Below are 27,674 nucleotides of genomic sequence, written 5' to 3' on the forward strand. Positions count from 1 at the left end.
AAGCACTTAGCACAGCATCTGGCACATGGTAATCTCTCGGTAAGTGTTAGCTATTTACATTAAAATAAGTACATTTTTTCCCCTAAAATAACCCAATTTTGCTAAGTTCTAGGTACCAGTTTTTCTTCTTTTCCTCTGTTTACTAAAATTTCCAATCTGCAAGTCCATCCTTTCATACAAGCAGATTCCAAACTTGAGTTAGACACATGCTTAGAGCCTCCCTTCCCAAACCTATTCAAATAAAATGAAAGCACAGAGGCAGTTCACATTCTTTTTTTACAGCTTGCTAGTGGCTTCCTTGCCACATGATGCCCCAAGGAGGTGCCCTCAAGTCTCAGAGCAGAGATACTGCCTTTGCGGACCCTCTCACATGTAAGGAACCTCAATATGATCCTATTCAGTATACTTACCAGATTGCATCATTTTGTTTCATGAATTATAACAGGCCTTGGTTAACTGGGACCCAGTGGATCAAACAGTGCTTGCCAATGAGCAGGTGGATGAACATGGCTGTTCGTGGCGTTCTGGAGCGAAGGTGGAACAGAAGTACCTCAGACAGTGGTTTATTAAGACAACTGCTTATGCAAAGGTGAGTGTCAGCCTGGAGGCTCCCCAGTAATGCGTACATGTTGGTAGGCAACACCAAGGTCTTCTCGGTATTGGAGAGCCTCACTGTTGGGGGTGAACTCTAGTTAGAGCTGTTAGAGCCATGGGTGTGCAGACAGGAAGCACATGAACCTCAGGGTCACTCACGTAGAGGTTGATGGATTTGGGTCTTTCAGTTGGAAATCAAGAATAGCACCTGGGGGTCATTGTAGGCCATTGTTTGCTGACCTTTCAACATATCATTGTACTGCCATAGAGGCCAAAAAACATTCATCTTCATCTGCAATTATATCAACAATAAAGCTAGAAAGGAAGAAAGTATCTTCACCTGTGCAGTTCTAGTAAGACCTCCGGAAAGACAGAATGACATTTCAGAGGGTCCAGAGAAGACCATCTAAAAGGAGTGAAGAGATGGCCAGTCTCCATGAGGGAAGGCCAGGGTGAAAGTGAACTAAGCCAGGAACCAAACTTTGGACGTTAACTCTTGTTGTGTCTCTGATTAATAGTGTAAACTGATGCAAGTCCCTGCACCTCAATTTCCTCATCAATAAAAGGAGAGGGTGTGACCAAGTGGTCTTTAAGGTGCCTCTGGCTTTTTATGTTTTCAGGAATTCAAGGCAAACCCAACCATTGAAAGGGGGAGATTGCTTACTAAATCACCAATAGCCTTGGCAAAATAACTTGTTCTGGGTATGCCAGAACCATTCTGTGCAAGGTATTCTTTGAGCCTACCATGTTTCAGGATATGGAATTGAGTGATCACTCCCTGAAACTCCAGAGAAAAGTGGTTAGAGCAAATCAGGGGCATTTCCCATGGCGATTTGATAATCTCTGTATTAGCATAAGACAGGAAGTAAGCAGGATCTGAAAAGGTAAAGGCATCATGAAGGGCTACTGATGGTATGTCATGGTAGTTCTTACCCTGGGGTAGTCACCATACAAAGGATAGTTGTACCTTTCCATAGTAGCCCATGGGTTGCTCCATCACAGAGAGGGTACTGGACTGAAATGGACTTTGGGTCAGATCCAATACTGCACTTCTTATATGCAAAGAAAGCACAAGTTATAAATAACCTCTGATCACTACAAAACTTTGCTGAATTAGAACTGTAGTACACCAGCTCACCATACCAATGCCATATGGTTATATGACCTCTAGTTCTCTCATTCAAAAGACATGTCTTAAAAATGAGACTGTTTTCCCTTTTTAATTTATTCAGAATGTAGCATATGGATTTGGAAAACTACTAATTAGAACTTGTTAACATAATGCCTTACTCCTTTTAAGCACACTAGTAGTATTGAGAGGCTGAATAATAATAAGGAAGCTGAGGACGTTGCTTTCTATAACGTCCCAGGCAGTGAGAGCCCCTACTTGCTGACAGTTGGGGTCGACTGCATTACTGGGAGGCATGGCAGGTCACCTCGCGGACCTGTCAGATGACTCTGTAATAGGCACTGGTGGAAAGGCCACCTAATTGTCCTCTGCCTCTAATTGGAAATGTAATAATCTGAGTGGCATTATTCTTTAAACTGTCAGCTGTGAATTTTCAGCTCTTCAGCAGAAATGGTTAGTTACCATGGTGACTTGCATGGTTCTTGCTGAACTCCAGTGAAGAATTATTGAAAAAGCTGAGTTTGGAGGTCAACACTTGGTTTGCTCTGAAAATCAGGAGAAGAGGGGGTGGCATGGGAGGTAGGGGTGGGCAGCAATCCATGTTCACTGCAGGTCCTTGGCTGAGGGCTGCACATGCACAAAGCAAGACTTCATAAGGCCTAATAGAAAATGATTACTATGCGATTGAGAGGAGAACAGAGATACCAGGGGGCTGCACAGTGCTCTGAAACCTTGGAGTTATGGCCCAGCCAAAAGTACGCAGTTGAGACCTCAGAAAGGCTATATATTACAAGTGTGGATGACACCCTAGGACCAAGGACAAAATTAAAATAGACTCACCTTAATTAAAAAGAAAAGTAAGCCTGACAGTTTCAAAAGGAACTTTCAGAACAAAACTCAACACCTTTAAAAGGAAACAACATAATCCAGACTTTCTGCAAGGTTGGTTTCATCTGCAATGTCTAACATATAATAAAAAAAAATTACTAGACTTGCAAAGAATCAGGAAACTGTGACTCATAATAAAGGGGAGGAAAATGGAGTCAGCCCAATAGAAATAGATCCTGAGATAATGGAACTTAAAGGAAAAGATGAGTGGACAGGGGAATCTCTGAAGAGAAATGGAAACTATTTTTTTTTAAAAAACTGGAAATCTAGAACAGAAAAGTGCAACTTCTAAAATGGAAAATTTATTGTTTGAGCTGCAGAGGGATGAGTACGGGTTAAGTAGGCCATAAAGCTATAGGGGAACCCCCATCCCCCCACATAGAGAACATAACAAGTGGTAGCCCTAAAACAGAAACGGATATGACAAGTTTGAGAAGCTGAAATAATGACAGTATACCTGAAACTAAGAGAGCCAAGAGGAGAAACTCAAGATAGGGCTGGAGAACCTGAATAGGTGGTTAGGGGCCAGATCAGGCAACACCTTTTAGGTCTTAAGAAATATGTACTTTATCATGGGGTCCCTGAGAAGCCATTAAAGGATTCTAAAGAAGGGAATGACATGGTCAGATTTGTGCTTTTATAAATTCACTGTGGAAAGGTCAAGTGTGGGTGCAGAGAGACTAGTTAGGAGGTTATTGCAATGGTCCAGGCATGCATGACTTAGACTTAGATGGTAGTGGAAAGAGATGGGTAGGTTAGAAAAATATTCAGATGGTGAAATCTGTAGAACTTGGTGATAATGAATGAGAGTGTGTAGGAGATGATGTCATCAAGAAAGACCCTGACTTAGACACAAAGTGAATGATTAAGCTACTCACTGGGATAGGGAGTCCTGGAAGAGACATAGTCCTGACCCTTTTGAGTTTGCAGTGGCCATGAGTCATTTGAGTAGAGATGTAGAAATAAATGGTGCTTGGATAAATGGGTCCAAAACTTCAAAGAAGATCAAATGAGATAGGACATCTACTTTAAAACCTGGTATAACAGTAATAGTGTTGAGTTAGTGATGAGGTCCTATTTAGATAAGGATGAGATATTGAGTCAACAATGCTTTTAGCTGCAAGTAAATAAAAACTCAAGCAGTAGCTTAACAGATGGGAGGTTACTTCCCACACAAGAAGTCCCAGTTGCTGGGACCAAATTGGGAGAGGACTCTGAGTTGGCATTTCTGTGATTCTCATGACCTTTCCTTCCTACCTATTATTACTCATGGTTGCAAGATGGCTGCTGCAGATCAGACATCACGCTTCCATTCAAGACAGAAAGAAGCAAAAGAGGCAGTGTGAGTGACTAGAATGCAAGAACTTTCCCACAAACCCAAAGCCAATTTCCACTGATGTTCTGTTAGCCCCGGTTGTGTCATGTGACTACACCCAGCTTCAAGGAAAACTAGGAAAGCAGGCTCAGGCTTTTTAGCTTCTATAGTCAAGATGGTTGGGGGAAGGGGATGGGGAATGGGTGCTGGGATGGCCGGTGAGCTGTGCCTGCCACAGTTATCTTTAGAGCTCTGTATTTACATCTAGTTTTGCAGCTCTGAGGGCTGCCTCTGTGATGTACAGCTGGTGGTCTGCTTGGAAGCATGGCTGTGAAGGAGCCCTCCTTTCATTCACTTAACTTCCAAATTATAAAGACGATGCCTGATGTAAAAATTACAGGGAACCCTGAAATATAAAAATCCTTTATTAAGGCTGTTCTGTGACGTATTTGATTTTCCTCCCTTTACCCCCCCCCCCCACCAAGTCTTCCTAGGATTGTTTGCTTTATGAAACGTTAAAAGTGATTTCAGCCACTTGTTCTGTGAAAAAGAAAACTGGCAGTAGGAGTATCTGAAGAAAATGAATTAGTCTTGGCAGAGATGTGTGGGAGGATGCTTGTGGGCAGCACCACGAGGTGAGAGGAAGGGGAGGAGGGCGGATTGGAGACTTACATACAGAAAGCAAGAGGGATTCAAAGCAGGATGGAACGAACACTTCAGTTCCTGACAACAGGGTGACAATTGGAAAGCGAGACAAATAGACAGCTTCCCGTTTGAACTTTTCTGATAGATTTGTGGTTTTGGTTTCTGTGCGGCTTCCTTTAGCCCCCAGAGGCTGACTTCTCACAGGCCCTCAGCTGCTGGGACACTATACATGGACTCCTCTTTGGCGTTAAGATGGACATAATCATGCCCTGATGGTGCTTAGTCAATGCCCACACCAAATTGGTGCTTATGTTTTCTAAGTTTCCAGGAGTTACCCGGCAACTGCTAGAATGTGAACCAAGTCAGTGATCACCTCGCACTTCCTATCTGCTTGCCCCTGATCTGATCAGTTCTCAGGCTTTCACTTACACCATCTTATTGAACCTTCACATTATTCTTTGGAGGGTAGATACACCTGTTATCCCTGTTTTACTGATGAGGAAACTAAGGCTCACACTGGTCATAAGTAACAGCACTGGGATTCAAATCCAGGTGCTTGAGCTCTTCACTGGCAGTATGTGCCACTTCTCAGGTAGCCTGAATTCATTCTTTCTCTCCCCAGCTGTATTCTTGACTAGGTGCTAAGAATACAGGTGAGAAAAGCTGAGGTCCCTGCTCTTTGGGAGCTTGGAGGCTAGTGCAGGAGACATTCGCAGACATGAGAGGTCACAGCCGTTGGGATCAACATCACATTGCAGGAGAGTGCAGGGGAGGCGAGGAAAAGCCCCAGCTCTACCCAGTGGTCTGAGTAGGTATCACAAGATGGTGATGAAAGATGGGAAGTGCAGAATATCTGTAAGGGAGTGTTTTGTTGCCTCCCAGACATGCAGGAAACTTCACGCTTCACAAGTATTTCCAAGTAGAATTTCTGCTGGCAAGAAGCAGATGGGCAACAGTGAGCCCTTATGAAATCAGGGAGGATGGGAGGTAATAAGCCGCCCATTTCCCTGCCCCCTCTGCGCCTCTCATCTTGGTTTCATGTTGCACTTGTGGGTAAAGTAGAGACGCCTTTACCAGAACGCACTGGTCTTGTTGGACAATGCAAAGAGTGAAACTCTGGAGTTGGAGAGCCAAGGAGGTGAGGGAAGGGAATGAGGCTTATGACAGGAGCTCCTTGGGGAGGTGGAGGAGGAGGCTGGAGCAGAAGGACAGCCCCGGAGGAGCAGCGGTACAAGGGTCTAGTCCCCTGGGTGCCCCTGGCTGCTTAAGAGTCCCCTGCACTCTGAAATGGGGACCCTTGGGCACCCTTGTTCTAATCCCAAGGCCTTGTGTTCCCTTTGAAAGCATTTGGCTGTCTGCTGGAAAGTGGGCTGTCGCCTGGCTTTCTGCTCCTACCCTCAGGTCCTCTCCCAGCCCCAGAACAGAGAGAGTGCCAGGAAGCACCTCCTCGTAACAGCATGCAAGTCCTCCTGTGCTCTCAGAAAACTTTGCAAAGGGATTGATCAGTGAGGTTTGGCGACTTGACCCCACCTTGTCCCCCTAAAAAGACCCTTGGCCCCAGTGTCGCCTGCTGTATGTTCAGCCTGGCCCTTCGCACGGTGGGCGTGTGCACAGATTAGATGTTGGCCGAGGAAGCAAAGTTTCTGAGAACCAAGAGGAGCAAGTGAGAAACATTTAATGAACTGTCAGCTTCTCTGCAGGGCGGTTGGGATAAAAGGCCGTGAGGATCCAGACCAGGGCCAGATTTAACAGCGCTAATGCTGAGGTGTATCTACTGTGAGGGTTAGGGTTAAGCCCAGTGGCTTTAACGCTGTTACTGCGTTCACCCCCACCGTGCCCCTCTGTGGCCAGTCAGGGCTGAGCGTGGCCTTATTCCTCCCTCCTTATAAAAAGCAGTCTATCAGCTCCTGCGTGGTCGCGGGGGCAGAGCCCATACAGCTCTGGACCCCGGGACTCAGACCAGTGCTCAGACGCATTCTCGGAACCAGCTTCCTGGCCGAGTTCTCCCCCAGGCCCTGGCTGTCTCTTCTTTTGGAAGCAGCAGACTCTGCTCCCATCCCCAGGATCTGGTTTTGACTCCCTGTCTCACAGAGCTAATTAATTGTTAAATTCTGTTCCTTCTTACATAATACTTCCTTCTGTTCTCTGTGTAACCTGCCTCTCCAGGATCTTTTCTCTCCTAAACCGTGAGCCGAACTCTACTCTTCACCTTCCGTCCTGTCCTCTCAGTCCTCCTCAGGGTGATCGTTGTCTGGTGCCAAGGGGCACAGTGAAGTCCTTCTGGGGGCGCGGGTGGGAGGGGGACAGAGGTGAAAGGAAAGTAGGTGATTTGAGGCTGACAGTCCCCAGCACTTTGCAGGTGAGCGAGAGGCTGCCTGGGGTGTATCAGGAGACTTGCACGCCAGCCTCCCTTCCGGCCCGCAGCCCCAGCCAAGGGGACAGGCTCTTTACTGTCAGCTGGGGCTGAAGGTGAGCCTGCTGGGAGAAGGCCGCCGGCTGGCTCTGAGCAGGCCTTAGGGATAACTTCTGCCTGGAAGAGCTCACCAGAGTTGGTGCAGGGCTGGGTTCCAGCTCTGGATTTGGAAACCATGGTATTTCATGACAGAACAGGCAATGAGATTTCCTGTCCCCTAAATGCAGTGCCTTCCTGCCTGTCTTGGGAATGTCCCCCATCAATGCCTAATCACATCTGTATGTGGCCTCTATTAGGTCAGGTCTCTAGGGCCGCCTTATTTCCTCACCCCAGAGTTCTTGCCCACACCCTGTCCCTCCCATCAGGGAACTGAAGACAGCCCTGCCTGCACACCCACTCCAGAGTGTGTGAGAATGAACGAGAACTTCTGAAGGAAGGAGACACACAGTCTCCAGCTTGGCACACATACTCTGCAAGCCGGAAGATTTCCTTTTTTTTTGTTTGTTTCAAGATGGAATGATTGCAAGGGGAAAATGGGAGAAATACATTAATAATATATTTCTTATTGTGTATTGACAATGAAATAAATTATAAATTTGATTAGGAAAAAAATGAACAAAGTAAACATTATGTCTTGCTCTTAAACCCTCAGTAGCCTTTCTGAGCTCCCAGCCAGGTCCTTTAGGAGCGTAAAGGCCACCTTCTTTCTCAAGGTGTTAGCCTGGACTCCGTGGGAGGAAAAAGATTGATTAGCACCTTGTTGGGGGCAGTCCCTGGTTGTGCTCAGGAGCGCTAGTGAGTGTCACCAACGAACTCCTTTAACTTAGGGAGTCATCTGAATTTTAACACTAGAAGAAACCCGAGAGAACATTGTGCAGGCTCCCCGACATTAGGCTCAGTCTCCTGTGTTTTCTAATCACTGTCCTGATCTGAAAAACATAAAAGCCGACAAAAAAAAAAAAACCCTCATGGGGCTTCCCTGGTGGCGCAGTGGTTGAGAGGCCGCCTGCCGATGCAGGGGACACGGGTTCGTGGCCTGGTCCGGGAAGATCCCACATGCCACGGAGCGGCTGAGCCCGTGAGCCATGGCCGCTGAGCCTGTGCGTCCGGAGCCTGTGCTCCGCAACGGGAGAGGCCACAACAGAGAGAGGCCCACGTACTGCAAAAAAAAAAAAAAAACAACCCTCGTGCCTGCCTTTACTGCTGTCAGAAATTACAAAGTCAGTATGGTGTCTAAAAACGAAGGGATAAGGTGTTGTTTTATTTTAAGTAGGCCACATCCTGCCCTCCTCCTGCTCCCCAGGGGGGCTGATGGCCAGCTTGAGATGTCCCTGAAAATTACCGCCTGATCCCATTCCTCATTTTATAACTCAGGCCCCCAAGGCTAGGAAAGCCAGGACCCAACCTGAGTCTCCCAAGCCCTAGGCCTGTGTTTCGTCCGCCTGCTCTTGAGCACTAGTTCCCAAGCAACCAAGTATTTCCGACAACCACATGCAGAGGGCAGACAGTCGGAGGGTGAGTGTTGCAGGAAGCCAACTAATGCAAGTTAGGAAATGTTATAGGTACAGGGAGAGGGCACAAATGGCCAGATAACGGAAAGTACAGTGATTAGAGGTTTTCTAGTTTGTTCTTGATGGAGTTGGCTTGTTGACCTCAGAGCTGGAGCAGTGTCATGTTTTATGTCATTGTTCTCTAATCCAGGGCCCTTTCCTTACCCCAGGGCATTCTAAACCCAGCTGCCTGGAGAACAGTGAGACTGATCCAGTGGCTTCCACTGCTATTAAGGAAGCGAACAGACATTAGCAGATACATACATATCCATATTATATTGTTCCGTTTTGTTTTTCAAAATGTGTTTTCTTATAGAAAGTGACCATTTTCCACAGTATCTTTCCATTTCTCTATTTATTTTGCTTACTATTCCAGGGTGGCTGATTCTGAGTGTCAGAATTGCTTAAAAAAGAGATTTAATCCTTTCTAGAGCTGTAGTAAGTTGTGAACTCTGGTAAAATGCAAACTCTAGTCATTTAAAAACAGTATATTAGCGGCATAATTTTAACTGTGTAAAAGCATATGCACAAGTACACACACTCATACTATGTTTTATCAGTTCTAACACACGATTGGTTTTAAATTTTATGCTCCACTGAGAATGAAAAATGCTCAATCAAAGGCACCATTGATTGTAAGGCATGTCTCAATTTCAGAATTTGTGGGGAAAATATGCATCTCAGTATCACTGGAAGATGGGATATAAATAGGATGGAAGGATATAGAACAAATATTAATAGTGATCTCCCTGGATGCTTAAGTTGATTTTGGGTAACTGTAATTTTTTTCCCCATCCTTTTCTGTCTTTTCCAAATTTTCCATAATGGTTATTGTTATTTTGATAATCATAAAACAAAACAGCCTGATAGCAGGGTTATATCAGCATTTATTTACACATCTTCTTTAGACCTGAGTGTCTTGGAAAGGGATGGTCTTATGTTCTTGCAAGTTTTAAGTTTATAAGCAAGCTTCCAAATCGAAGGCATTTGAGCAGAATGTCCCCTGGGACTGCTGTCCCCATTTTGTTTTTCTTAATTAGACCAATAAAAGCTCTTATTATTGCTCCCAAAACTCCCCTTTCTCGGAACAAAAGCACCTTTTCAGGCATGGGTAGCCTAGTGCCACAGATTGGGCTGAGTACCATGTTCTGTTTGCAGGATAGTGATTTAATTTCTCCCTCCCCCTAAGAGGTACAGTTACAGCCTCTCTCTTGTACTGTGGAGACAGGGGCAGTGAGGTGATGTGGGTGGCCTCTGGGAACCAGAAGCTGTCTCATCAGACAGGTGGCTCTGTCACTGAGAGAGTTTGTCCCCTGTCATCTGCACTCTTAGGTTTTGGTGGTGACATTTCAGAACCTATAGTCACCATCTCTTCGAAGTTAGTGGAATTTAAATCATTTTGCTGCTGAAAAAGTGGGTTACCTGAGACAGAGGGAAAAAACAAAAAGGCTGGTGTGTGGCCTGAGTTGATACATGAGTAAGTTGATATATGAGTTGATACATGGCTGCCACTGTAGCTTCCTGGTTTCCTTCACCACATCCTTTCCCACAGAGCATGCACACCGGGACATCCATGCTGGTCATACCCAGAAAGCACTTCCTTCTTTCCAGCTATTCGGAAGCTATTTAATAGCACTTGGTTTGTTCCTCCTTTTCACATGGCTCTGAGATACACCCTTGATGTAAGCATGGGCTGCTTGGTGCCTCTTTTCCTTTTGCCTCTGCAGTCCCATGACCCATACATTGTTGGCAAGTCATACATCATTTGCAGAGTGCCTTGCTTAGAACTGATTATTTCCCTTCTGGGTTAATAGCACCTTCACTGGAATTGAGACCCTTGGATAGCACAACTGAATTTGTAAATAAATGTTTTACATTGAGATGCCACAACAAATGGATTTTGCTAGAAATCCATATTATTTTGCAGAAGAGAGATTAAAGTAGAACCATCAGAGAGAGAGAGGTAAACAAGGTAAACATCATGCCAGAGCTTTTTAATGTGTTTATAATCTTCATGCACAACTTCATGCCAGAGCCAAAGCAGAAGAGGGAGACTAGGACGTGAGAGAGTTTATTCCTCTAGAATATTCCAGAGGGGACATCTAGATTTTTTAAACATCTTACTGCCTCCAGAATTGACTTTCCTTTATTACAACTCAAATATATACTGTGTCTTTGGAGTAATTGCACTGAAATGATTCCAGAAACAAAAAGAATAAAGAAATCTTGGCAACAATAATAAGTTTTAGAAAAAATACAGACAAATTATCGTTCAAAAATAATTGCTGGGCTTCCCTGGTGGCGCAGTGGTTGAGAGTCCACCTGCCGATGCAGGGGACACGGGTTCGTGCCCCGGTCCAGGAAGATCCCACGTGCCGTGGAGCGGCTGCGCCCGTGAGCCATGGCCGCTGAGCCTGCACGTCCGGAGCCTGTGCCCCACAACAGGAGAGGCCACAACTGTGAGAGGACCGCGTACCGCAAAAAAAAAAAAAAAAAAAAAAAAATTGCTAATCAAATCATACTGATTCAGAAGAAGGCTAAGTGTTAAGCTTTTTAAAAATTGTCCATTTTAATTAAATCTCATTAAATCCTGTCTCAAATCTGTAACCAGCTCTCAAGGTTCCAGTTTCTCGACTTGCCCCTTAGTAGCTAATAAATCCACTTGTTTTAAAAGGTCTATATTTCTCAGTTTGCCTAAACTTTTTTTTTTTTTTTTTTTTACCAAGGTCTTTAAAATGTGTCATGTTTTTAAAACCACGTCTTCTAGAATTCTTATTTACAGTCCTGTTGCACCTTGTTCTTCCTGCTTTAGCTCACATCCTGTCTTCTCTTGGGAAGTATGGATTTATTCCTGGCATTATTTCTGCTTCTTTGAAGAAACAGTCAGATTAGCCATGTTATATCTAATCCTCTTTTTATCCCCAGCTTTGTAGTTTTCATCTTCCTCTTTCTTATTCCTGATTCTATTTTGTATTACTAAAGCCTTTTCAGTTGGATGTTTGCTTCAGCCCATCTCCTGGTGGTACATGCTCTTAAACACAGGCTCACACTGAGACTCATTCCTGTACAGTGTTGTTTCAACTTCTGAAGGCATCTTCATTCACGCACTGTACCTATGGAGCAACAGTGGCCATCTTTTCAGACTTATCCTAGTGAAATGATTATAATAGGTCCCCCCAATCCTAACCATAGTACTTCTATATATGCTAAATAATAACCACAGGGAAACTTTACAATTTGACTTCAGCTGAGTATTAAATACAATAATTATTTGTAAAAATTGAATGAGGAGCCCATTCACGTTGTTCATTTCTAGGTTTTGCATATGGAAGAAGTTGTCTCTTTTTTTAGTTTACAGAAAGATGCCTGAAAACTGAGCATGATGGCCCCAGAAAAATCAGATCTGGTGAATTCATTATTTGGGGTCTGCTGTTGACTTGGTCGAGTGAGCCATTTTTTCATTAATTAAGTGAAGGGAGTTGAATAATTAATGGTTTCCAAGTTGTGCCCAAGCCTTGGGAGTTGATGTAGAGGGGTTAGAGGAGAGAGCAGGGCATCTCCTAGAATAGTTCAGCTTTCAACTCCTAGATATTGGGTTCCCTCAGATTTTATTTGAAAAGGGATTTCATAGCACTTTAATAAAGAGTCTCAAAACCTGGTACTTCCCCAAGTTTTTGGATTCTATGAGCCAGTAAGATTTCTATAAATTGAGGTTGGCCAGAGTGGGTAAGGGAGGCACTGCCAACTGGCAAACGTAAGGACTTGAGATGAATACCATCTACTGTCACTGTAATTGCAAAACACCACAAAAAGGATATAATCTCAACAAAAACCCCAAACAAACAAACAAACAAATGAAAACAGTTCTTTGCATTGAACAACTGTAGCACTGTAAATGCTCACCAGGCTCTTCTTGTTCTGGTGGAGACTTGGTGGGGCTGGCCCTGGGCTGAGGGGGGCTTGTTGGAAGCTGTTGGGCAGGTGCTTTCTGGAGCCCTGTTCTTCAAAATTCAGTCGTGAATAATGAGTATTTTATAGTGGGGACTAAAAAGGGCTTGCTGGGTTATTCTCAAGAGTTTGGTTTCGTTTTTTCTTTTTCATTTCTTTTGATTTTTAAAAAATATTCATAGATTTGGTAAGGTTTTAAGCAGGTGGACTTTTTTCCCTGCCGCAATTAGCATATCAAAACATTCACATTTCATTCTATTTGAATCTTCTGTCCTCATCGAGATCTGAATATTTTAAGCAAAGCACCATAGGAAGTATTCCAGCTTTGACAGTTCAATCTAGAAGAAAAACACAATGAGAGGGTTTGTAAACTGTGGCTCAGTAATGCAGGGTTAGGAGAGGGGCGTAAGGTGTGTCAGAAATGGACCCCATCAGCTCCGAATTTTCTGTGGCAGGAAAGGATGGAGTGGGAGTTGGGGCTAACCTTCAGATCATATAACGTGGGTTTTATCTGATGGAAAGACATCAGATCCCGTGATACCACACATAGGTTTGCTTGGAAGTTAAATGGAATCTCACTAATCCTTGGAGAGGAAAAGCCGAGGGTCATTCTGAGTTCATAATGCCCTAGTTACATGCTTGTTGGCATTTAAGACCCCTTAAATCGCTGCATAAATTGAAAAGCTTTCTAAAATATATAATTGTGTCAGAAGATTGAGTAATAGTTTATTAGCATTATGTTTTATTTTTCTAATATTAATTAATATATTCAAGATTTTACACTTTTGCTACAATGATATCAGACAGTATAGTTTCAGCTAATATAGATACACATCAGGATGTTGAACTTTTTTTTTTTTTTTTGCGGTACGCGGGCCTCTCACTGTTGTGGCCTCTCCCGTTGCAGAGCACAGGCTCCGGACGCGCAGGCTCAGCGGCCATGGCTCACGGGCCCAGCCGCTCCGCGGCACGTGGGATCCTCCCAGACCGGGGCACGAACCCGCGTCCCCTGCATCGGCAGGCAGACTCCCAACCACTGCGCCACCAGGGAAGCCCAGGATGTTGAAACTTTTAAAATCCATTATTAGTTAGGAAACTTTGTTGAAACAACCTAAAGTTACTCTGGTTAACTTAAGCCAAAAAGGCATTGGTCAGGAGAGGATCAGGTTCCTCACAGTTGGATGGGAAGGCAGGAGACCCAGGCCTAGGCAGGAATCAGGGAGAACAAGGGCACAGCTGAAATCTTGTCCTAGGAATGGTCTGGTTAAGTCATTGCTGCCATTAGTACCAGCATCTCCAGCCTCTCAGTTCTGGTGTGTTATTTAAACCAGTTGACCCTCTGCCTCTAGGTCCCCCCTCAGTGTTCCAATTGTACTGAGCCTATGATTGGTTACACTATTTGTTTAGCTTCCACAGAGGAGGAGATTGGGATGGGAAAAGCACCCTCTTTCTAGCTTCCATAGTTGGTGGTGGGGCCCTGCCACTCCATCTTGCAATTCACCTCCCTACCCCTGCCCCCAAGAAAGAAGAGACTTCAGGTGCTGGGCAGCTTAAACAATAGAAGTTCACTGTGCAACTGGGGAGAAAGGTTCTGAGGAAGATGCATTGTAGTTAAATGAGGCCTGAGGAATGAGTTTTTAGCTTCACTCCAATTAGCTAAGTGATGTTGGGCAGCTTGCTAAACCTCTGGGAGCCTTTGTGTCCTTATCTGAAGAAAGGGAATTTTGATCACAACCCAAGCCCTATGACTATAACCAGAATCTTCTTTCCAGGAAAAAAATAAAAATATAAATAGGATAATAGAAGCAGGCAGATCTCTAATAAGTGTCTCTTTTAACTTAGAGAATGATAAGCCAAAACTATCTGAAATATGGTTGTGGGAAAGCTGGATTTAAGGACCTCTGCTGGAGAGTAGTCATTGCATAGTAGAGTATAGGAATGCGTATGAACTTAGGAGTCAGCTACACCTTGCTGCCAGTGCTTTTTCACTGTTCCACCCCATACTTTTGGAGTGACTTAGAGGAAATTTCTGAGACTTGTTTTCTCATCTGTGAGGTGGAGATAATACTTCTTGACTTGTCCTGTTGTGAAGATTAAATGAGGCAACATACATAAAAGTGCCTGCTACATAGGAAGTGTTCTACAAAGGTTACTTCTCCCCTCCCTAGATGCCTGGGGATCTGGTTTTGTAGTACTGCTTGCTCTCTGAGACTCTCCCTTGAGTGGAGGGAATTAAATGGGAATTTGATGAGCATTTGCCCAGTTCAAGACACAGTCCTAGGCTCTAGGTCAGGCCCCTTGTGGGGTTTAAAGAAAAACAAGAGAGTTTACACTTGAATCATAGAGATCACAGGCCAACATTTCTCTATGCCATACTCTGGGAACAGTGTGGGATAAGAGTTGTGACCTATGTAATACCAAACTTAGTAGTAAGTTCTTGTTTTGTTTTTACATTTTTATTATAAAATGAAATGCAGATAACCATATAAAAAATATATAGCTTCTGAATTATTTTAAAGCAGCCACCGTTGTAGGTCAAGATAGTGGATCTTGCCAGAGCGCTCCAGAAGCCCTCTACATGCCTCATCTCAACATAAGTGCCTCCCTGGCCCCAAAGTAGCTACTATCCTAACTTTTAGATAGTCACGTCCTCACATTTCTCTATAGTTTTAGCACCTAAATGTGCCTCCCTAGAGAGTATAGTTTATTCCTACCTTCACTTTTTAAATTTGATGTCTTTCAAGTACTTTAATCTACAGGTTTCCATCTTTATCCCTTTCTTTTCCTTACAATTTATCAGTTGAAGGACCTGGGCTGTTTGGCCCATAGTTTCCTGGGTTTTGCTGATTGAACACTCATGGGGCAGTTTAACATGTCCCTGTGTTCTCTGGATTTCCTGGTACCTTTTATTACACGAAACACAATGTCTTCTACAAGGGAGCTCAGTGGCCATATTATAATTGAAGTGGATGGGAGCATGGAAACTTTGGTACATGATTCATTCATAATTGAGATACCACATGCCATCTTCTAGTGTCCATAGCAGCTGGTTTCTTTTGAAAGAATTTCTAGGAAAGCCTTATTTTAGATGAAGTTTACATTGCAGTTCTTACCAACTGACTCATTTTTATCTCTCATGCATCTTTAGGTTAGTATATCAAAGATCAAATCCCAGAAATCCCATTAACCTCTGGGTTATGCTAAAATTAGTTGTTTGACTTTTCAAGTCTGTGCTGTCAGTAACAGAAACTCTATGTTTCTAATATTTGTTTTGTAACATTCTTAAAATGTTACATGTATGTGTAGCTCTGCAATTTCATGTTCCATTTATGTCGGCCAGGAAGGGAAAATATGGAGAAACTATGGTTTATCTGAAAGATTTTGGGAATAAGCTCTTTCAATCAAGTAAATATTCTCCTTAGCTGAGTGTGTTTATAGGTACCTTTACGTATATGGTTAGTTTCCGAGGAATTCATATCCAACTAAATACATATAAACTACATATGGAATATAATTCAACTTTTCTTCAGTGAATCATGATCTTATGCTGCCTTATGGCCACCCCTATGAGTGATATTTTTTAAAATATTTATTTGGCTGCACCGGGTCTTGGTTGCAGCACCTGGGATCTTCATTGCAGCGTGTGGGATCTTTTAGTTGCAGCATGCTGGATCTAGTTCCCTGACCAGGAATCGAACCCAGGCCCCCTGCATTGGGGGCACAGAGTCTTAACTGCTGAGGCACCAAGGAAGTCCTTATGAGTGATTTTTAAACACCCCAAAAGTCACATTTAAAAATAAACCTGTATCAAATAAATAAATAAATCTGTATCAATGTTTTTTTTTTGGACTTTTGTAACTTTCTCTTAAAGCACAAAGTTTGCAGACTTAAAATCATGGAATTGAGTCCTCTTGAGATCCATGAGGGAGGGAAAGAGAGGGACACCAATGAAACTGAAAGGCCACCAAGGGGCCCACTGAAGAGCCAGGTTCCTGTTGGCTGTGCCGCAGGAGGACAAGGCCACCTGTCCATGGTCAGCAGTGTGTCCCCTGGGACAGGTCTATTGAAACCAGAGCCTTGGCTGACCCAGGTTATTAGAGGTAGGCTTCCTCGTCATTATCAGGGAAAAGAGAAGGGGAAAGGTTTTGGTTTCTGCATTACCTTGGCAGGAGGCCCATTTCTCATTTTTTTTTCACTTATTCAAAATACCTATTATATATCAGAAACTATAGGTGCTGAGTTTACACTGGTGAACAGAACTCTCACGGAGCTTATAATGCAGAGGAGGAGCCAGACCATCAACAAGCAGTCAAACAGACTAGAGAAGAGATGGACCATTAGGGATGTGGGAAGAGCAAGGAGAATGATAGGGGCACCTCTTTAGATGGGGAGACTCAGCAGCCACTGTATAGAGGGTGAGGAAACGGTGTTTCAAGGCAAGAACATAGCATGTGCCAAGGCCATGAGGCAGGCTTGGTATTTTTGAGAAACTGAAAGAAGGCCACTTTTTTTTTTTAAGTTTACAATAAATTTTATTGACTTTTTTATTCTTTATACAAAAGGAACTACTTATACACTGTGTGATTGTTGCTTTAATTTTTTTTTGAATTTTATTTTATTTATTTTCTTATACAGCAGGTTCCTATTAGTTATCCATTTTGTACATATTAGTGTATACATGTCAATCCCAATCTCTCAATTCATCACACCAACACCACCACCCACCGCTGCTTTCCCCCCTTGGTGTCCATACGTTTGTTCTCTACATCTGTGTCTCAGTTTCTGCCCTGCAAACTGATTCATCTGTAAATAGTGCTGCAATGAACATTGGGGTGCATGTGTCTTCAAATTTGAATTATGGTTTTTCTCTGGGTATATGCCCAGTAGTGGGATTACTGGGTCATAAGGCAATTCTATTTTTAGTTTTTTAAGGAACCTCCATAGTGTTCTCCATAGTGGCTGTACCAATTTACATTCCCACCAACAGTGCAAGAGGGTTCCCTTTTCTCCACACCCTCTCCAGCATTTGTTCTTTGTAGATTTTCTGATGATGCCCATTCTAACTGGTGTGAGGTGATACCTCATTGTAGTTTTGATTTGCATTTCTCTAATAATTAGTGATGTTGCGCAGCTTTTCATGCGCTTCCTGGCCATCTGTATGTCCTCTTTGCAGAAATGTCTATTTAGGTCTTCTGCCCATTTTTGGATTGGGTTGTTTGATTTTTTAATATTGAGCTGCATGAGCTGTTCATATATTTTGGAGATTAATCCTTTGTCCATTAATCTGTTTGCAAATATTTTCTCCCATTTTGAGGGTTGTCTTTTCGTCTTGTTTATGGTTTGCTTTGCTGTGCAAAAGCTTCTAAGTTTCATTAGGTCCCATTTGTTTAATTTTGTTTTTATTTCCATTACTGTAGGAGGTGGATCAAAAAAGACCTTGCTGTGATTTATGTCAAACACTGTTCTTCCTATGTTTTCCTCTAAGAGTTGTATAGTGCCTGGTCTTACATTTAGGTCTCTAATCCATTTTGAGTTTATTTTTGTGTGTGGTGTTAGGGAGTATTCTAATTGCATTCTTTTACATCTAGCTGTACAGTTTTCCCACGCCACTTATTGAAGAGACTGTCTTTTCTCCATTGTATATCCTTGCCTCCTTTGTCATAGATTAGTTGACCATAGGTGCGTGGGTTTATCTCTGGGCTTTCTATCCTGTTCCATTGATCTATATTTCTGTTTTTGTGCCAGTACCATATTGTCTTGATTACTGCAGCTTTGTAGTATAGCCTGAAGTCAGGGAGTCTGATTCCTCCAGCTCCATTTTTTTCCCTTAAGACTGCTTTGGCTATTCGGGGTCTTTTGTGTCTCCATACAAATTTTAAGATTTTTTGTTCTAGTTCTGTAAAAAATGCCATTGGTAATTTGATAGGGATTGCATTGAATCTGTAGATTGCTTTGGGTAGTATAGTCATTTTCACAATATTGATTCTTCCAATCCAAGGACATGGTATATCTCTCCATCTGTTGGTATCATCTTTAATTTTTTTCAACAGGGTCTTATAGTTTTCTGTATACAGGTCTTTTGTCTCCCTAGGTAGGTTTTTTTCCTAGGTATTTTATTATTTTTGTTGCAGTGGTAAATGGGAGTGTTTCCTTAATTTCTCTTTCAGATTTTTCATCTTTAGTATATAGGAATGCAAGAGATTTCTGTGCATTAATTTTGTATCCTGCAACTTTACCAAATTCATTGATTAGCTCTAGTAGTTTTCTGGTGGCATCTTTAGGATTCTCTATGTATAGTATCATGTCATCTGCAAACAGTGACAGTTTTACTTCTTCTTTTCCAATTTGTATTCCTTTTCTTCTCTGATTGCCATGGCTAGGACTTCCAAAACTATGCTCAATAATAGTGGCAAGAGTGGACGTCCTTGTCTTGTTCCTGATCTTAGAGGAAATGCTTTCAGTTTTTCACCATTGAGAATGATGTTTATTGTGGTCTTGTCGTATATGGCCTTTGTTATGTTGAGGTAGGTTCCGTCTATGCCTACTTTCTGGAGAGGTTTTATCCTAAATGGGTGTTGAATTTTGTCAAAAGCTTTTTCTGCATCTATTGAGATGATCGTATGGTTTTGGTTTTTTTTTTTTTTTTTTTTTTTTTTTTGCGGTACATGGGCTTCTCACTGCTGTGGCCTCTCCCGTTGCGGAGCACAGGCTCCGGACGTGCAGGCTCAGCGGCCATGGCTCACTGGGCCCAGCCGCTCCGCGGCGTGTGTGATCTTACCGGACCGGGGCATGAACCCGTGTCCCCTGCATCAGCAGGCAGACTCTCAACCACTGCGCCACCAGGGAAGCCCAATCATATGGTTTATATTCTTCAATTTCTTAATATGGTGTATCACATTGATTGATTTGCGTATATTGAAGAATCCTTGCATCCCTGGGATAAATCCCACTTGATCATGGTGTATGATCCTTTTAATGTGTTGTTGGATTCTGTTTGCTAGTATTTTGTTGAGGATTTTTGCATCTATATTCATCAGTGACATTGGTCTGTAATTTTCTTTCTTTGTAGTATCTTTGTCTGGTTTTGGTATCAGGGTGATGGTGGCCTCATAGAATCAGTTTGGAGTGGTCCTTCCTCTGCAATTTTTTGGAAGAGTTTGAGAGGATGGGTGTTAGCTCTTCTCTAAATGTTTGATAGAATTCACCTGTGAAGCCATCTGGTCCTGGACTTTTGTTTGTTGGAAGATTTTTAATCACAGTTTCAATTTCGTGACTTGTGATTGGTCTGTTCGTATTTTCTGTTTCTTCCTGGTTCAGTCTTAGAAGGTTATACCTTTCTAAGAATTTGTCCATTTCTTCCAGGTTGTCCATTTTATTGGCATAGAGTTGCTTGTAGTAGTCTCTTCAGATGTTTTGTATTTCTGCAGTGTCTGTTGTAACTTCTCCTTTTTCATTTCTAATTTTATTGATTTGAGTCCTCTCCCTCTTTTTCTTGATGAGTCTGGCTAACGGTTTATCAATTTTGATTATCTTCTCAAAGAACCAGCTTTTAGTTTTATTGATCTTTGCTATTGTGTTCTTTGTTTCTATTTCATTTATTTCTGCTCTGATCTTTATGATTTATTTCCTTCTGCCAACTTTGGATTTTGTTTGTTCTTCTTTCTCTAGTTCCTTTAGGTGTAAGGTTAGATTGTTTATTTGAGATTTTTCTTGTTTCTTGAGGTAGGCTTGTATATAGCTATAAACTTCCCTCTTAGAATTGCTTTTGCTGCATCCCGTAGGTTTTGGATTGTTGTGTTTTCATTGTCATTTGTCTCTAGGTGTTTTTTGATTTCCTCTTTGATTTGTTCAGTGATCTCTTGGTTATTTAGTAACGTACTGTTTATGTTTTTGTTTTTACATTTTTTATGTATTTATGTGTTTATGTTTTTACATTTTTTTCCCTGTAATTGATTTCTAATCTCAGCATTGTGTTCAGAAAAGATGCTTGATATGATTTCAATTTTCTTAAATTTACTGAGGCTTGATTTGTGACCCAAGATGTGATCTATCCTGGAGAATGTTCCGTGCGCACTTGAGAAGAAAGTGTAAACTGCTGTTTTTGGATGGAATGTCCTATAAATATCAATTAAATCTATCTGGTCTATTGTGTCATTAAAGCTTGTGTTTCCTTATTAATTTTCTGTTTGGATGATCTGTCCATTGGTGTAAGTGAGGTGTTAAAGTCCCCCACTATTATTGTGTTACTGTCAATTTCCTCTTTTATAGCTGTTAGCAGTTGGCTTATGTATTAGGTGCTCCTGTGTTGGGTGCATATGTACTTATAATTGTTATGTCTTCTTCTTGGATTGATCCCTTGATCATTATGTAATGTCCTTCCTTGTCTCTTGTAACATTCTTTATTTTATCTGATATGAGTATTGCTACTCCAGCTTTCTTTTGATTTCCATTTGCATGGAGTATCTATTTCCATCCCCTCACTTTCAGTCTGAATGTTTCCCTTGGTCTGAAGTGGGTCTCTTGTAGACAGCATATATACGGGTCTTGTTTTTGTATCCATTCAGCAAGCCTGTGTCTTTTGGTTGGAGCATTTAATCCATTCACGTTTAAGGTAATTATCGATATGTGTTTTCATATTTCCATATTCTTAATTGTTTTGGGTTTGTTTTTATAGGTTCTTTTCTTCTTTTGTGTTTCCCACTTAAAGAAGTTCCTTTAGCATTTGTTGTAGAGCTGGTTTGGTGGTGTGGAATTCTCTTAGCTTTTGCTTGTCTGTAAAGCTTTTGATTTCTCTGTCTAATCTGAATGAGACTCCTGCCGGGTAGAGTAATCTTGGTTATAGTTCTTCCCTTTCATCACTTTAAGTATATCCTGCCACTCCTTTCTGGGCTGCAGAGTTTCCACTGAAAAATCAGCTGATAACCTTATGGGGATTCCTTTGTATGTTATGTTTTGTTTTTCCCTTGCTGCTTTCAATAATTTTTATTTGTCTTTAATTTTTGCCAGTTTGATTACTATGTGTCTCGGCGTGTTTCTCCTTGGGTTTATCCTGTATGGGACTCTCTGCACTTCCTGGACTGAGACGGCTATTTCCTTTCCCATGTTAGGGAAGGTTTCAACTATAATCTCTTCAAATATTTCCTCTGGTCCTTTCTCTCTCTATTCTCCTTTCGGGACCTCCATAATGCGAATGTTGTTATGTTAAATGTTGTCCCAGAGGTCTCTTAGGCTGTCTTCATTTCTTTTCATCCTTTTTTCTTTATTCTGTTCCACAGCAGTGAATTCCACCATTCTGTGTTCCATGTCCCTTATCCGTTCTTCTGCCTCAGTTATTCTGCTGTCAATTCCTTCTAGTGTATTTTTCATTTCAGTTATTGTGTTGTTCATCTCTATTTGTTTGTTCTTTAATTCTTCCAGATCTTTGTTAAACTTTTCTTTCATCTTCTCAATCTTTGCCTCCATTTTTTTTGCCAGGTCCTGGATCATGTTCACTATCATTATTGTGAATTCTTTTTCTGGAAGGTTTCCTATCTCCACTTCATTTAGTTGTTTACCTGGGGTTTTATCTTGTTCCTTCATCTGGTACATAGCCCTCTGCCTTTTCATCTTGTCTATCTTTCTGTGAATGTGGTTTTTGTTCCACAGGCTGCAGGATTGTAGTTCTTCTTGCTCCTGCTGTCTACCCTCTGGTGGATGAGGCTATCTAAGAGGCTTGTGCAAGTTTCCTGATGGGAGGGACTGGTGGTGGGTAGAGCTAGCTGTTGCTTTGGTGGGCTGAGCTCAGTAAAACATAAATTCACTTGTCTGCTGATGGATGGGGCTGGGTTCCCTCCCTGTTGGTTGTTTAGCCTGAGGTGACCCAACACTGAAGCCTACCCGGTCTCTTTGGTGGGGCTAATGGCAGACTCTGGGAAGGCTCATGCCAACGAGTACTTCCCAGAACCTTTGCTGCCAGTGTCTCCACGGTGAGCCACGGTCATCCCCTGCCTGTGAGACCCTCCAACACTAGCAGGTAGGTCTGGTTCAGTCTCTTATGGGGTCACTGCTCCTTCCACTTGGTCCCAGTGAGCACACTACTTTGTGTGTGCACTCCAAGAGCGGAGTCTCTTTTTCCCCCAGTCCTGTCAAAGTCCTGCAATCGAATCCCACTAGCCTTCAAAGTCTGATTCTCTAGGAATTCTCCTTCCGTTGCCAGACCCACAGATTGGGAAGCCTGACGTGGGGCTCAGAACCTTCACTCCAGTGGGTGGACTTCTGTGGTATAAGTGTTCTCTGTTTGTGAGTCACCCACCCAGCAGTTATGAAATTTGATTTTATTGTGATTGTGCCCCTTCTACCATCTCATTGTGGCTTCTCCTTTGTGTTTGGATGTGGGGTATCATTTTTGGTGAGTTCCAGTGTCTTCCCATCGATGATTGTTCAGCAGTTTGTTGTAATTCTGGTGTTCTTGCAAGAGGGAATGAGAGCACGTCCTTCTACTCCACCACCTTAAACCAATCTTGTTGCTCTGACTTTTTTTTTTTTGAGGTATAGTTGATTTACAATATTATGTTAGTTTCAGGTATATAATGTAGTGATTGAAAATTTTTATAGATTATACTCCATTCATAGTTATTATAAGATACTGGCTATATTCCTTGGGCAGTACAATATATCCTTGTAGCTTATTTATTTTATACATAATAGTTTGTACCAAAAGAAAGCCACTTTAATTGAAGTAATGAACAGTCAGGAACCTGAAGCAGGACTTTTACCACCCTCTCAAAAGTCAGTTTTCACTCAGGCAAATACTGAAACATAATGGTCCTTTTGGGCAACTTAGTTGACCCATAAAGCATTTTGTATATCCTATGGAAAGCCATCTCACAAGCACAGATGTTGGAATATATCTATGGCATTGACACATGTTGATCTGCTTATTTTACTTAAAACTAGCAACTCTGGTTTTCCTTGATCCTGCCCTGGGAGATTGGGCAGTACGGTTTCATCAACATCATGAATTGGCTTAAGCATAGGTCATGCTGAATTATGAAGTTTCAAAACTTACCTAAAATATTTCTGAATCTTTGTCATCAGCTATTTGGTTTTTGTGGATCTCCTTTCCAAATGACCAGGTAGACTATAAAATACCCATGGTTTCTAATTAACGACATTTCCTCATAAAAAACGTTTTTATCTTTCGTGATTAATGGTCCGGAAATGGGAGAACCCTAGAATCATTTTGTTGAAGATGACCTATAAACATGAGCTGGGTAGTTGGGTCTCTGCATGAGGATTATGCCAAGTGTTACACAGCTAGGTTCCTATTGGTAGCAAAAAGGAAGGGGACCTGCCTTTACTGAGCCTTAGTGTGACGTTGCGTTAAAAGGACAGCTTGAGCTCTTCACTGAGGCTTTCCAGTGCTCTCCTTTTCCAATTTTGCACACACGTCTGGTTTCTATTTTAATATTAGTGTAACTCCGTTCCCTCTTTCCTTTGCTTTTCTCTCAAAATTGACAGCCCCATGGCAGGAAGGCTCACCCTGTTACTGACTGGTCATTGCACCCTACTGTGGGCTGGGCAGGCACTCTTTAGTTGCTTCTTTTCCCTTCCTTTCTTTTCTTTTTGGAGCTTTTCTTTCCTCACCCACCCACTTCCTATGACTTTCCTTCTCCTCTGTGGTCCACCCCCCAAATCTTTTATACCTCTCCCTACTTTTCACTCTATTACTTTTCTTCCCTACCCTCCCACTATTTTTCTTTTCCCTTGATTCATTTCCACGACCCGTGTCCCATCTTCTTTGATGCTAATAGCATTTGGCATTGCAGTTTGATCAGTTACCCAACGAATAGCAGCAGGCTCCATGTGTGCATTATTTAAACTTCATTTTAGGGACTCTGGCACATCCTGCTTTGTGTATGCCCCAGTCTCCAATGCCTAGATGAGGTCCTTGTGTTTAGGGTTGGGGAATTAATACATTCCTGGGAATAAACAAATGAATGAACACATTGCTGGTCAACTTGATGGTGTCCATAATCCACAATTTCTGCCTCAGAAGAAATTTCTGGATCTTGAAACTTGCAGCCTCTCCCGAATAAATGAGAATGGATGGATAGATAGATGACAAGTGTAAAAAATGCTCTGTGTTGTTTATCACATGATGGAGTAAGTCTCTGCCCTGTAGGCAAAAGAATGCAGTTAGTAAGGTCTGGGTTTTAGTCCTGGCTTGTCCTTTCCTGCAGGCTTGCATGAGAAAGCTAAACGCTTTCTCAGTGTGGGTTCATGAATCTGAAAGTGAGCTACCTTACCCAGAGTGTGTGAGAAGAGATGTGTGTAAAAGCACTTTATGAATTACAAAACACTACACGAATAAAGCATCGTTATGTTGCCTGTATTAGTCATAATACAATTAGGAATTTAAAATTGGACTCTTATTATAAATATACGATTTACTTTTAAACTTATTTGTTGAAAGAATGTATCTCATCTTCAAATAAAGGGATGGCATGAGCTTGAGACCATAGAGAATAGTTTATTGAAAAGCCTCCCTTTTGTAGGATTTTAGGATTAAAATTAGGCGATGAAAATAAATGTATGCTTTTAATAGTAAATGTTACACAAATCAATGTGCTGGTTTCCCTTATGCTAATTTTTATTTTTTAAATAAACTTATAATGTTCTATATATGATACAGTTGAGTTGTAGAATAGCCATACCTGTGAATGACTTATCTTAGGGTTTAAAAATTCATAAACTTGAACTTCTTTTGTTTAGGTCCCAGACTGTGGAGGAGAATGCACTAACCACATCCATCAAAGATGTTAATCATGGTCTCTCCTTGTTAATTTTCTTCTCTCTCTGAAACCTTGGCCCACTCAAAATAGAGAAGTGAGTGAAACCCATCTCACTAAATTGAGTCATGATGAGTGCATCTGTGTGACCCTTGCTGGGCCTCTCTGATTGACAAGTGAAGAAGAAAAGGGCTAAATCCTGAACCTCCTTCAGTGTCCCCAGTTCTCCCACCTTAGTGAGCCCCAGATCACTTGCTTTGTCTTAAGTAAGCTGTGTGCTTCTACCTCTCCGTTCTCCTTTCATTCCTACAGCCCATGCAGGACGCGCTGGCAGACCTTCCGGAATGGTATGGAATAAAAGGCATGCAGGCCCACTGGATCGGGGACTGTGTGGGCTGCCATTTGGACTTCACATTAAAGGTGATCGAGCAAGAGCATCTCCAGCAATTAATGCTCAGAAACCCCCTTCTGCATTTTTAGAACTCTTTGAAGAAACCAGCAACTTGAGACTCTGCAACAGTGCTATCCAGTAGAAAGATACTGAGAGTCACATATGTAATTTCAAATTTTCTAGTAGCCACATTTTTTAAAGTGCAAAGAAACAGGTGAAATTAATTTTAATAACATTTTATTTAACTCATTACATCCAAAATTTTCATTTCAAGATGTGATCACATTGTAGGCCTTTGCTTCTTCACCAGGGTGAGGGATGCGGGTCTCTGAGCCACCTGGCTACTGTATGTGGAATGTCTTCTGTATTCTCTCCCTTGCCCAATATTTTATCATGAAAGTGTCTCCACCTCCATTCCTGGGACCACCTGAAAATGAGACATCTCCGGGGGGAACACTCTCAGTCCTGCAGGTACAGGGCCATGTGGCTGTGCCTCTGAGGCCCCAGGCCTGGCTCCATAGGTGACACCTAATTGGCACTCAGCCCATAGTGTGGACTTTTAGTTCTGGGCCCCAAGCGCTTCGCACATCATTGGCACTTTGTGAGCACATTGGAATGTGTGAACAAAGGAGGATCTGGCCTCTCTGTGTCCTCTGTGTCTGTCACATAGTTGGCATTCAGAAGGCATTTAACCAGCCCTAGGAGCACTCATTCTTGAGCTCAGCTCAGGCTGTCCTTTCTTTCCTATTCAAAATGGAATTAGCCTCAGTGTCTTTTTCTGGTTAGAAATTTTGATGCCTTTATTTGTAACTTAAATCCTGGAGGAAAGTATATAGCTCCTTTCTCAGGACGAATAACATTGACAGTTATTATTGATTTGTGAACAAAGGAGCCAAGAACCGGGGAAGGCATCCTTCTGAGCATGCTTTGACCCCCTTTGATTTGGGGCCCCCAAGTACGCCTGGTTATTGGCACTGCGGAGGCCTCCTGAAAGAGGAGCTGTGACCCTCTTCTCTCTTGCCCTTTCTGCCCCTGCCAGGGACCACCTCAGGTCCCCACATCCCTGTGGCTATGGTCAGAAGCTGTCACCACTATCTGGGATTGGGGAGGGGTGGGAGGAAGGGATATGGCTGGGGAGCACAGCAGCCCAGAGGGAGGACTGAGGAAATGAGTCTGCTTCCCCCCTGCCAGGTTGATGGGCAAGTCACAGGAGAAAAGCTGAGCGCCTACACGGCCACCCCCGAGGCCATTTACGGCACTGCCCACGTGGCCATCTCTCCCAGCCACAGACTCTTACATGGGCACAGCTCTCTGAAGGAAGCCTTTCGGAAGGCTCTCATCCCTGGCAAAGGTGAGTTGGCAAGTTAAGGTTAAGACGGGCATTATGCCTTATGTTTCACAGAGTTCATGGTTCTTTCACATTTGTCATCTTGTGTGATCTGTTATTCTCCTTGGCCTAACTTTTCATGTTTTGATTTTAAAACATGAGGATCAAAAAGAACTTTGAAAATGTTAAGTTACTTTGAGTTACTAGTTTGTCCGCTTCTTAAGTTTTTGTTTGAAAGCTCAACTCTTTCCCTTTAAATATAATCTAGATTTAAAGCTCTTTTCTGATAGGAGTAGAATCTGGTACTTAACTTATAATTTTATCATCAAATAAAACTATACTGGCAGGGACAGGAAGGAAGCCAATGACAATTAAAGGAAACATTTCAATAACTTAATTTTAGTATCTTTAAGAATTCACACAGTGATCTGAGCAGACAAGCGAGTCCTGCTCAATACAGGTCTTAAATGAGTGGATCAAGCTGACCTAGAATTGGCATAGCAGGTGTTGGTCAGTGAGGATTGGGAAGTGCCTATGCATTAGTCAGTATTCCAGGGTTGCAAGCAACAGAATCCATCTCTGGCTAACCCAGGGGAGGAGGGGAACATACTGGAAAGCCGTGGGGAAGAACCAGTCTGGAAGAGGACTTGGACCAGACAGCCATGGGGGGTTGGGCAGTAGGAACTAATAGTGTCTTGCGTACC

The 27,674-nt window shown here is 42.5% G+C and overlaps 1 protein-coding gene across 22 annotated transcripts in view; it reads left to right on the forward strand.

Moving 5' to 3' along the window:
• Positions 1-27,674, forward strand: part of LARS2 (leucyl-tRNA synthetase 2, mitochondrial) — a 279,513-nt gene that overhangs the window by 184,074 nt on the left and 67,765 nt on the right. For all 22 annotated transcript variants that reach the window (XR_012334582.1, XR_012334581.1, XM_033864716.2 and 19 more), the window contains 3 exons: positions 446-589; positions 25,565-25,672; positions 26,835-26,994. Coding sequence is in view for 20 of the 22 variants with exons in the window: in XM_033864716.2 (XP_033720607.1) it covers positions 446-589; positions 25,565-25,672; positions 26,835-26,994 (412 nt within the window). In the remaining 2 variants the exon portion in view is untranslated. The remainder of the gene's footprint in view (positions 1-445; positions 590-25,564; positions 25,673-26,834; positions 26,995-27,674) is intronic.

This window comes from Tursiops truncatus, chromosome 10, assembly GCF_011762595.2.
Source record: "Tursiops truncatus isolate mTurTru1 chromosome 10, mTurTru1.mat.Y, whole genome shotgun sequence".
NCBI lineage: Eukaryota > Metazoa > Chordata > Mammalia > Artiodactyla > Delphinidae > Tursiops > Tursiops truncatus.